The 12,616-nt window shown below is 36.0% G+C and overlaps 1 protein-coding gene across 1 annotated transcript; it reads right to left on the bottom strand.

Moving 5' to 3' along the window:
- Positions 1 to 5,287: 5,287 nt before the first annotated feature.
- Positions 5,288 to 11,842, bottom strand: LOC129870520 (inactive leucine-rich repeat receptor-like serine/threonine-protein kinase At1g60630). Its single transcript, XM_055945332.1, has 2 exons — positions 9,062 to 11,842; positions 5,288 to 6,255 (listed from the first exon to the last, which is right to left on the bottom strand). The coding sequence occupies exons 1-2, from the start codon at positions 10,446 to 10,448 to the stop codon at positions 5,597 to 5,599; spliced, it is 2,046 nt and encodes a 681-aa protein (XP_055801307.1). The 5' UTR covers positions 10,449 to 11,842; the 3' UTR covers positions 5,288 to 5,596.
- Between the last annotated feature and the right edge of the window lie 774 nt (positions 11,843 to 12,616).

Genomic DNA, 12,616 nt, shown 5'->3' with positions numbered 1-12,616 from the left:
TCCTGTTCTCACTACTCTCTCAGACACTGTTGAATCTTCTTCTCAATCACCCCCAATCTCCTCCCCTGTGCCTTCAGTTCCCTCTAGTGTCTGTCCTGCTGTGCCTTCTTCTCCTGATCTTTCTTCTCCACCCCATGTCCTTCCCACTAGGAAGTCATCTAGACAAACTAAGCCTCCTTTGTGGCTTCAGGACTTTGTCACTGCTGCTCATAGCTCCTCATCATACCCCATCTCTGCACACCTGTCCTATGCTCATCTGTCCCCAGCCTATATCCACACCCTTGCTTCTTACTCTGCCATCTCTGAACTTTCCTCCTATTCTGAAGCTTCTCTGGATCCCAAGTAGATTCAGGCTATGCAGCTTGAAATTTCTGCCTTGCAGGATAATCACACTTGGTCTGTGGTGGATCTGCCCCCTGGTAAGACACCTATTGGCTGCAAGTGGGTGTACAAGATCAAGTACAAGGCTTCAGGTGAGGTTGAAAGATTTAAGGCCAGATTAGTTGCAAAAGGGTACAACCAACAAGAAGGTTTGGATTACAGTGAGACTTTCAGCCCTGTTGCCAAGATGGTCACTGTCAGGTCAGTTATTGCTCATGCTGCTGCTAAACACTGGGTTATTCATCAAATGGATGTTCATAATGCTTTCCTCAATGGTGATCTCTTAGAAGAGGTCTACATGACTATCCCTGCTGGGTTTGCTAGACAGGGGGAGAAGGGTAAAGTCTGCAAACTCCACAAGTCACTCTATGGCCTCAAACAAGCTCCCAGACAGTGGAACCTAAAGCTAACAGAAGCACTGCTGCAGTTGGGATTTACTCAGAGTCACTATGACTATTCCCTGTTCACTAAGCAGGATGAAGGTGACATAGTCATTATATTAGTCTATGTAGATGATCTTCTGATCACTGGGAGCAGACAAATTCTCATAGACAGCACAAGGAAAGACCTGCAGAAACAATTCAAGATGAAGGATCTAGGAGAACTCAAATTTTTCCTAGGAATTGAAGTTGCCAGATCCAGTCAAGGTATACACTTGTCTCAAAGGAATTATTCCTTGGAATTAATAGCTGAAGCTGGTCTAGGGGGAGCTAAACCTGCAGGTACACCACTTGAACAAAATCTGAAACTCACATCTGTAAAGTTTGATGAATGTATTCCTCCCAAAGAAGAACACACAGATCCTGTGCTGAAGGACCCTGGTAGGTACCAAAGGCTAGTTGGAAGACTTCTCTACCTTACAATGACAAGACCTGATCTATCTTTCTCAGTACAGAAGTTAAGTCAATATATGCACTGCCTCAAGGAATCATACATGGCTGCAGCACTCAGAGTTGTAAGATACATTAAAGATGCCCCAGGCCTTGGACTCTTCATGCTAGCAACCTCTTCAAATCAACTTCTTGCTTATTGTGACTCAGATTGGGGTGCATGTCTAGAAACGAGAAGGTTTGTCACAGGTTACTTAGTTAAATTTGGTGAGGCCCTCATCTCTTGGAAATCCAAGAAACAAGAGACAGTCTCCAGAAGCTCAGCTGAGGCTGAGTTCAGGAGTATGGCAAATTGTGCAGCAGAGGTAACCTGGCTAATTGGCTTGTTCAGAGAACTTGGTATTCAAGTTGAGCTTCCTGTTAGAATGATGTGTGACAGCAAATCTGCAATACAAATTGCAGCAAATCCAATTTTCCATGAAAGGACTAAACACATTGACATAGACTGTCACTTTGTAAGAGAAAAGATTTGCCAAGGAGTTCTGTAAACTGAGTTCACTCACACTGAAGATCAACTGGCTGATCTACTCACAAAGAGCTTGGGCAAAGCACAACACCAAACACTCCTAAGTGGTTTAGGAGTCATGAATTTGTTTAAACCATAAGCTTGAGGGGGAGTGTTGACAAAATGAGTACTTGACAAGCTAATGGTTGTTAGGAGTTTGTTAGACTAACTAAAAGTAGTTAGTATTCTGTTAAGAATCAGTTAGGAAGTAGTTAGTAGATGTATTCATACCTCTCCATGTACAAGTATAAATACACGATTGAGTACAGTATAATGAATAAGATATACTGATATTTTGGAACTCTCTCTCTTTCTAACTTTACTCTTCTCATTCTCTCTTCTCTATCTACTCTTCTCCCTTCACAGACTTCTCCTCTTCAGCTCACTCTCCATCTATGGAAGAGTGGGCTTGAACACCTTCAATGGTGTTCTAACAGTTAGAGTTATGCATGTATTAGTAATAAAGGGTTTAGTTATGCAAGTATTAGTAATACATGATTTAGTTATGCAGTATTAGTAATACATAGTTTAATAATTTCTTTAGATGTTGATGTGTTATGTTAAAAATTAATAAACATTATATACTTCTTAAAAATAAATTATTTGTTGTCATTATATACTTCAATCAAACGGTGTTTTCTGTGCATAGAGAAGCTTCTTCGCATCATTTGAGAACGCCAGTTGTGAAGAAATTCTACCTGTAATCATCTTGAGATCTCTTTTGCGTAAAGAAAGAACAATGACTTTGTTTTATGTGTTTTAGGTTTGCTTCTTCTTACCCTAAAGAAGGGTAAAATTGTCATTTTTTATTTTTATTCATGTATTAGTTATTCAGGTATAACTTATTCCGTCTTCTACCCCGCATAAAATAATACATAGATTGACTCATAACTTACACATGTATTAGTTATGTGATTTTCTAATTTTCTAACCAAACATAGTATTATGTGCGTTAAATTTTATACCTTATATAAAAATGCTACCAAACATGATAAAACTTATGCAATATTTTATACCTGAATAACTTAACCTTTATCCAGTAACCAAATGGTCCCTTAGTGTGGAATATCACTTGTGACTAGGGGTGGTTACTGATCGATTTGGTCCGATTTTTGTAAATCAATTCAATTTATTACATTTTGATTTGTAAACACGCTAAATCAATAATCAAACATTGGAAAAATTGAAAAACTTACGACACTTGTGTTCTCTACTTTTAAGAGGGAAGTCATTTTTAAGAAATTGATTTTTTCAAAAAATATTTTCTAAAAATTTTGATTAACCAAACATGGAAAAATTGAAAAACTTTTCTTTTATATCAAATACACCCTCAATTTTATCATTTTTTTTTCATTACGATTTGCATGTGTAATTAAAAGAATCAGATCTAGAGTAAGTTCTATAAGTCCAACTAAACTCATTGTTATAATTGGAGTCAAATATACAATCATCACCAAATTTAAATTACTTAAAAACATAAAAAAATAAAAAAAAATCAATATATAATAAGTTAAATTCATTTTGAATCTACAGACTTTAAATCTTTTAATTTGCCTACAACCTTATTAATTAATCTAAACTACCTTAGGTAAGATTTATATAATGTTAGATCTAAGGGGAAAAGGTCAAATATACTCTCAAGACTTCAAAATAAGTTAGTTTTAACCTTCATTGCGTTTTGGCTCAAAAATATTCTTATCGTTATGTTTTTGACTTAAAAATGTCTTTTAATTATCGAAATAGCTCAAAAATACCTTATTTACCAACAGTTACCCAAAAATAAAAAATAAAAATCCAATTTAGCTTTGAACTATCTAAAATAGAACAATTTTAACTCTATAAATAGTTGAGAGATATATTTAATTTTTTTAATTTATATTTACAATCTGTATAATGTTGAATTTAATGTGGAACCAAGAACTAGAAAGTGCCAAGGAAACAGAAAAGAGGTCTACATAATATGAATTCTACCACATGTTCTCTTGCTCAAATTTTTCCACACATTGTAGTGTCCTTGATTACTAAGTAATAACTACCACCAAACTCAAAGTCAATTACAAATTATGATATAATAATTATTAGTCGATGATTATATGATAAATTAATATGTGAACATAATTATTTGGTATTTATGTTGTTGAGAGATAATAAGTATCTCGTAGAACAAGTTGAAGCCTTGAGAGATAAAATTATTTATACATATGCTAGTGAAGATAGCAAATACCCCTGAAATTAATCTAAGTTCGTCCAAATCCACAGATAATAAATACTCCATAAAGAAAGTGTGCACGAAATGACTTTGGACATCATCAATTATAAAAAAGACAACTAGAAAACTACTCACACTATGAAACACGTGGAATATAATAACATCAATATTCAATTGCATTATTTGTTGTCTTATTTCCTCGTGTTACTCTTTCACTGGAGTTAAGTCATATGAACACAAATAGGTATATATTTAATTACTAATCTAATTTTAGTTATTAAAGACCTACATAAGACATCACACCAGGCATGACTTAGCATTAATGTGAATGTAGGATATAAGCAGAGTCAACGTTCAAACCCTTGTTTTTCCATTATAAGTTAAAATAAATCAAGGAGAGTTGGTCGGTTAAGAATTCGTGTGTTCAGAAAATGAGGGTACGAAAATAAGGATGTTAAGGTGGATGTATGGACATACGAGAAGGAATTAGATTAGGAACGAAGACATACAAGACAAGGGTAGAAGTGATTTCAGTAGTCGACAAGACGAGGAAGCGAGCTGAGATGGTTGGAGAATGTGAAGATGCCCTAGTGAGGAGGTGTGAGAGGTTGATGATGGTAGGTTCGAGGAGGGGTATACATAGGTTGAAGAAGAATTGGAGAGAAGTGATTAGATAGGATATAATGCATCTTCAACTCAACAGGGACATGACCTTAGATAAGATGATTTGGAGATTGTGAATTAGGGTAGAAGGGTAATAGTTAATCGAGCATGTCTCACTGTCATGCCGGGTGGGTTTAGGATAGTTTGACGCCTCATTCTTGTGTCTCCCTTAGTACCAGTAGTATTAGTTTGCATACAATCTATCCTCTACAGATTTCATTTTGTTGAACTACACTGAATATATTGTTGTTGTTAGGCTCAATTAGATAATAGTAATCTAAATTTTTGAAGACCAATGTTTTGAAACTCGACGGGTAATTAGTTTGTCTCTTTATTTTTTTCCTCTTAAATATCATATTGCCTACTTACTTCTAAAGCAAACGACTTTTTATTACATTATCCTGAATGCAATGAACCAAGGCAAGAAAGTAGCAATCATATTTTTGTCCGGGGCAAGGTTTGAATGAATGTTGTACTCCTAATCCACATGTCATGTGATATGCTCTTACCACTAGACCGAAGCCCTTCGTAGATTATCTCTTTTCATGCAGCATGAAGATTATTTTATCAACCATTTCCGTAAGATATCTTGAATGTAAAATATGAAGTTGGATACAAACAAGAAAGTGAGAAACTATGTTACAGAAGTGTTGGAACCTCAATTACAATAACATCCTCACAAAACATGCTGACAACAAACTTTTGAATCAGGAATGGATCATAAACTGGTAAATGTCAATCAAGTGGTATAAAAGCAAATCTCCTACATACAAACAGCTAAAACCTAGAAAAACAAGAAAAGTAGAAAGCCCTTAGACTTTACAAGAACTGAATCAACAAATCCCTGAGAACTCAAATTCATCGATGATGCCTAACTTCCGAAGAAACTTTCACCTTCCGAAAGAATCAAGACACGTTATTCGGAGCCTTCATAAGTATAGTACAAACTCATATGCTCAAATGTTCATCTCTTGGCAAGCTTTGGACAGTATCCGACCATCTTCCTGGTGAATGATCACTGCTATTAGAAGATCCTTGAGCTTCTGCCCTAGCATCCCGGATCATCCTCAAAACATCCTTCATTGTGGGTCGATTCTCAGGTACAAGTGATACACACGCCATAGCTACGTTTAAGAGAGCACCAAGTTTCTCTTCCGAGACTTCATTACTAGAGGCAGGTTCATCACCTGATTCAGTTTCTTCTTCTCGAACAGATCTCACCCACCTCGGTATGTCTGATCCGTGTTCTTGAACAAGATCTTGGAATGGAGTTTTTCCCGTGAGGAGCTCCAACAGGAGGACACCAAAGCTATAGACATCGGCCTGATGGGTAACTGGCCTTCGAATGTCACGACACTCAGGAGCTCTGTAGAAGAGGGAAGAAGCACCCGATTCCTCAGGAGAATTTGGATTCCTAAATGGCATGAGGCAATAATCTGTAAGACACGACTCAAAGTCGGCCCCCAAGAGTACATTTGATGATTTCAAGTTCCCGTGAGTCAGACCAGGGTTCTGATGGATATGAAGCAATCCAGCAGCCACATCCTCTGCAATTTTGAGACAGGAAGTCCAGTGAAGAGGCTTTGAACCACTATTAGCCCTCGTTCCTGAAAAAGTTAGCAAATTGTAAAAAAAATATCATAGTTATCATCTGGAACATTATTTGAATAACAAAACAAATTGGTTGTCCAAATACATGAAAATAAGAGAGTCCTGGCTAACTTTAAATATGTTCTCTTCAAAAATTCGATTGCCACCCCCATGTATTGAAACATCAGATGTGGTCTTACAATGACTAGTAACAAGGTAAGAGCACATGAAAGGTAACACACTATTTGAGATGATACTTGCATATGGAGTATACAATTGCTAGATGCATAAAGCACCTTCCATCCAAACTGCTTTGAATTGTTTTTCTAGAGCCGAGGGTCTATCGGAAATAACCTCTCTACCTTCTAAGGTAGGGGTAAAGTCTGGACCCCACTTTGTGGGATTACACTGGATATGTTGTTGTTGTTGCATAAAGCACCTTCCACGTTCTCTTTAGTCCAAAAATAACTTAGGTATGCCTTTATCTCTGTGGCTCCGTCACATTGATTTAGTGCCTGAAATGGTCTAATGGCCTCACAAAGCAACTCACTTTCAATGCCTTCACTGCATCACCACAACTTGGATGAAGAGACTAGCATCTAGACTACCTTATTATTGATTATTACCCAAATTGCTATACTACATGTAGTGATCCCAGTGTTCAGCATGTCGATTGACAATAGTTTATATGATATATAACTTATTTTTCATGTCACTGGTGTATTGCATTCTTGTTTCCCTAAATGGAAGAAAAGTAAATATCACATTGAACACACTCTGGAATACAACGTTGGTGCAACTTCAATTTACTTGGAACAAATCAACTTTAGAATATCTCAAACTATCATCACAAGATATAATGTGGAGAGAAGAAGAGATGTTAAAAGCTAAATAGTGCAGACTATTTTGGAACTTCATAAATCTTGTAATTTTGACAGAGAATGATGAAACTTCTAATCGCTAGTGACTAGTGTAAGAAAAATTCTGTTTTTCTGTGTACACATCACCCTCCCCGGACCGTACTTGTGGACTACACTGGGTATGTTGTTGTTGTTGCTGTTCTTTTTGAATCAGGAGGAAAATATTTATTTTTCCAGATATCTTAGGAAGCTCAATGGTCAATTTAGCAGTTAACAGCTTACCATACAAGTCATGAAATCAGCAGAAGGAAGAGAAGCTCTTATCTTACGTCAACAAATTCGAGCAATATACAGGGTCAAACACCCAGGCAGAGCCGGTCCACCTTATAGTAAAGTTATTGCCGAAAACTATGATTTTGTCTTTTCTAATATCAAAGTATCATGTGTTATCTCCATATATGGTGGACAACTGTTTAGGCTCTATGCAGTAAATGACAAGGCCAAAATATGCGAGTGTAGCAGTGACATCATTGTTTAGATTCCTAATTTGAATTTTCTCTTCCCAGAGGGCCATCTTTTTCACAATCCAACAACAACGTGAAATCCCACACGTGGAGTCCGGGGAGGTTAGAGGCTACACAGACTTTACCCCTACCTTGTGCAGATAGAGAGGTTGTTTCCGAAGGACCCTCGGCTCAGGTGCAGCTAAATAGAGTAGTTATGAAAGGAAAAATGGCATTGAAGAAAACATGACAAATAATTCAGAAAAGGAATAATAACAACAACAAAATAGTGCAATAACCGAAACACAATAAACATCTTTTTCACAATCCATTTTAATGGAATATCACCCTTTGTAACATTCCAAAAGGCCAACAACTATACTCCCCTTTAGTTCTATGACCTCTTTTCGTATAAATAAAATGACATCTGTAGTCCATAGAGAACAAGATGAGAAGAGTTTAGTTATTTTAGTTTTTTTTTTTTTAACTTATTCAATTATTTAAACAAAATAATATTTTTCTATAATCTTCTCATCAGTATACCAAAGCAAGTTTGGAACTTTCTTTACAATCTACATGTTTGTCCTCCTTGGCCAGCTAACTCAATTCTTTGTTGGCCCTCTCTTCCCTACCATCACCAAAAAGAACCCACAGGAGAGACCAGAAAGTGATACACTACCAAACCAATTATATGGAAATTATTCAAAATTAACAAAAAAAGAAAAAAGAAAAAGGACAGAAAACTGAAGAAGATAAATAAACATATTAAATAGCAAAAACAATTCAAGGAAAATATGCTAAGTACACAAATATAAACACAAAAAATTAGGAAAATAAAGAGACACTAAAGTCCTCCAATGCTCCCCATAAAACAGCCAAGCTTAAAGAGGTCACAGATTTGAATTCAAGATAAGAAAAGGCCATGTCATGAAAGGATCCGAATCTTCGAGAGATTGAGTTATAAACCAGTGATCTCATGAAAAAGAATTTTTCCCCACTTGGTATTTGCACAAAAGTAAACTAGTTTAACCTCAAGAGAAGAGCACTAGGCGTTAATCAACTATTCGATAACTAATTTAATAAAAAACACATGTAATGCATATATTGATTTGATGTATATACAAGACATATATAAGTTATTTCCCCTTATCTTAATCCCACCTTATACCACTCAAGTGCAAATTCTTCCCGCCAAATCTATCCCTTTTTTTCTTTCTTTCACTACTCACGAACTTAACGATCCCGGTTTTTCCTTCCTTTCACTATTCACGAGCTCAACCATACCCATTTTTTTCTTCTTTCACTACTAACAAATTCAACTTTCCCGGTTTTTACTTCCTTTCAATATTCATGAGCTCAACTATAGCCCTCTTTTCTTGTTTTATTCACGATTTCATTAGACTAAAACAGATAAAAGCAAAATGAACTATAAATAGATAAATGAACGATGGAATACGTACCATGAACGAGGGAGAAGAGGCTGCCATTAGGGAAATAATCATAAACAACCAAACGTTCTTCCTTAGCTTGAAAATATGCTCGGAGTGGGACCAAGTTAGGATGTCTTAGCCTACCAATAATCTCCACGTGTCGCCGGAATTCCTCTAACCTCGGAAATCTCGAATCCCTCAGCCGCTTCACCGTCACAATGTAGCCGGATTCCATCACAGCTTTATATGTACTTCCTATTATACCCCTCCCTAATGTCTCAGCTGATGCTTTCAACAAATCCTCTAAGGTGTAATTCATTTGTTGATCTCCTGGTCCACAAAACACCAATGTCCCTAATCCTCCACTTCCTTGATCCCATGAAAATGCCCCTTCTTTTCCACCAATATTATCATCCCTACCACCACCACCACCATTGCCACCACGACTAGTCCCCTCTTCTTCCCCTCCCTCGCCTCCACCACCTTCAACTCCTTTGCTCTTTCCATCTTGAGTTTTTCTTCTTCTGTTTCTAACACATGCTATGAAAATCGCCGTCAAAACGGAGAGGAGCAAGATTCCAGCGACCACCGGGACAATGATGATTATAAGCTTTTTGCTTTTTTTATGATGAGATACATTTTCTGGAATGATGGGATATGATGGACTAGTCGAAGGACCAAAGTTTTTACAGTTATTATGCATTTGTACTCCACACAATTTGACATTTCCGGTAAAAGATGATTCATTGAACCGAGAAAGCGCCGGGGTATTCGGGATTTCACCGGAAAGTTGATTGTTTGACACATTGAAGAATCTCAAACTGAGCTGTTTTAACGGAGGGATTTCTCCGGTGAAGTGATTGTCTTCTAGATAAAGAACATACAGCCGGGATAAATTTGTTAACGCCGGAGGAATGTCGCCGGAGAGTTTGTTTCCGGCGAGAACCACAACTTTGATACGGTGAAGAAGAGTAATGGTCACCGGAAACTCGCCGGAAAAGTTGTTGTTGTTGAGGAAAAGTGATTTCAAATTGGGAAGTCCGGTGAGGTTTGGGATTTGGCCGGAAATGGAGTTTTCTTTGAAGCTTAAAACTCGTAATTGATCTAATTGATTGAGGGCATTTTGGTCCAATAAACCACTCAAATTGAGATTTTCAACTACAAGTTTTGTAACTCTTCCTTTCATGCATTCTTTAACACCTTGCCATTGACAAAAATCAGTTCCTTCTTTCCAATCAAGAAAATTTGAGGGGTCTATTGTGGATTTCAATGCTAAAAGTGCTTCAGCATCACTTGATGTTACAAGTGGGATAACTATAGAATATATTGAGAAAATGAAAAACAAGAATTTGTGATTAGAACAGTACCTTAAAAACAAAAATGGGTTCTTGATTTCCATTGAAATTGACATTTCCATTGTTGAGCATTAAGTTGTTCAACTCAAGAGGGAAAATGGGTTCTTGATTTTCATTGAACTTGACAATTCTGAGCACTAAAAATGGAGTCTTGACACTAAAGGGGTCTACTGGAGAGTTAAAAATGGATTCTTGATTTGGTTCGGTGGTGTTAACATTGATGAATGGGGAACTAGAAAGTTCAAAATGTAGAGCTAAAAATGGAGTCTTGCAACTATCTTGATTTGGTTGGGTGTCACCATTGATGAAGGGGAACAAGAAAGTTCAAACTGGAGAGCTAAAAATGGAGTCTTGACACTAAAGGGATCTACTGCAGAGCAAGCAAAAATGGATTCTTTATTTGGTTGGGTGTCACCATGGATGAATGGGAAACAAGAAAGTTCAAAATGGAGTCTTGACACTAAAGGGATCTACTGGAGAACTAGCAAAAATGGATTCTTGATTTGGTTGGGGTGTCACCATTGATGAAGGGGAACAAGAAAATTCAAAATGCAGAGCTAAAAGTGGAGTCTTGACAACTAAAGGGATCTACTTGAGAGCAAAAAAAGGATTTTTGATTTGGTTGGGTGTCACCAAACTAGAAAGTTCAAAATGCAGAGTTAAAAATGGAGTCTTTACACTAAAGGGATCTACTTGAAAGCTAGCAAAAATGGATTCTTGATTTGGTTGGGTTGTCACCATTGATGAATGGGAACAAGAAAGTTCACTAAAAATGGAGTTTTTTGATTTGGGTTTTTCATAGGACAAAATTAGAGTCTTTTCTTATTTGATGATAGAATCTTGAAGAGTGAAGGATCCAAAACACATTTTATTTTCTGTCTGTAGATGTTTAGCAGGATCACTATCAACACCAGAATCTTCAGATCTACCAATTAGCGTCATTATCATCAATTGACAACAAGAACTTTGACCACAGACTTATAAAATCAACAGCAACTCCAACACACAACAATACAAAATCCCAATTTAGTGAGCTTCCTCATCAGCATCACAACACTTTTTCACTCTTCACTACTACTTTCACTTTTAATGGCACCCCAAAAAACCCAATTTTTTTTTTTAAAAAATACATATAATAGTATAAAGGATTTCAAGACTTGGGGTTTTGGTTTCTTGAATTATTATTTTTTAGCTATACTTCACGTGACAAAGCTCAGAGATTGCAGAGACACCCAAAAATGCTTCTCAAAGCAATGATTTGAGTGTCTATTAAAATACCCTTTTCTTTTGCTGAATTTTATTTAAAAAGAAAAACACATTGGACAACTAAAAACATTAACTTGGTGGCATTGGATCCAATACCCACCACTAACCAAACAAATCAAAAACAAAAACAAAAAAAAATCTTCTTTTTTTTTTCTAGTATTTTTCTTGAAATTTGGTCTGCAACCATGTTACATTAACATTGTTATCAGTCTTTATAAGAGGGAAGAGATTGAATACTGTAGAAGCAAAAAGGACAGCGGAAAAAGTGAGTTTTTTTTTTGTTTTTATTTTTTGGTGAGATGAAAATGGTTGTCTTTCTCAAGAAATAGGTGAAGAAATTGAAGGCTATGGTAGATTGTAATTAATGCATTCATGTTTGTGATACATGGACAGTTTATTTGTTCACAAGAAAATTTCTTTTTTTTTGTTTTTTTTGACATTGACCTTACTAGTAACGTCTACCGAGGGTAAAGGATAATTAATTCCATAAGTTAATTTTAGGATGAATTCATTTTAGATTAGAATAATAATTTTAAAATAATTAATTCATGGTAAGTTGTTCTCAATCAAATAAGCCCTTATATTTTATTAAGACATGATTTTGAATAGGAAAATATGCACTTATTAGAGTAGAAGAATAGTGAATAATTGAGTGTGGTCTAATTTACTTTATCGATATTTATAATTAGTAATCTCTTGTTATTTCATTCATTGATTTTATTATTACTTGTTATTTTCTGTACTTTGATTATTTACATACTTTTTGTTGTTGCTACCGTTCTTTCTCTATTGTTTTCTTTATGGTTCCTTCATTAATGTATTTTATTTTCTATTTTGATATGTTTTATTTAAGCCAAAGGTCCCTTAAAAATAATATATCTACTTTCACGAGGTAGGAGTCCGGGGTGGCGGGGTGGCTCAATAGTGTTAAGAAAAAGGCATGTGCCTTAGATCCCCAAATTTG

This window comes from Solanum dulcamara, chromosome 10 (genome assembly GCF_947179165.1).
Source record: "Solanum dulcamara chromosome 10, daSolDulc1.2, whole genome shotgun sequence".
NCBI classification, from domain to species: Eukaryota; Viridiplantae; Streptophyta; class Magnoliopsida; order Solanales; family Solanaceae; genus Solanum; species Solanum dulcamara.
This window is presented reverse-complemented; position numbering and strand designations above follow the sequence as displayed.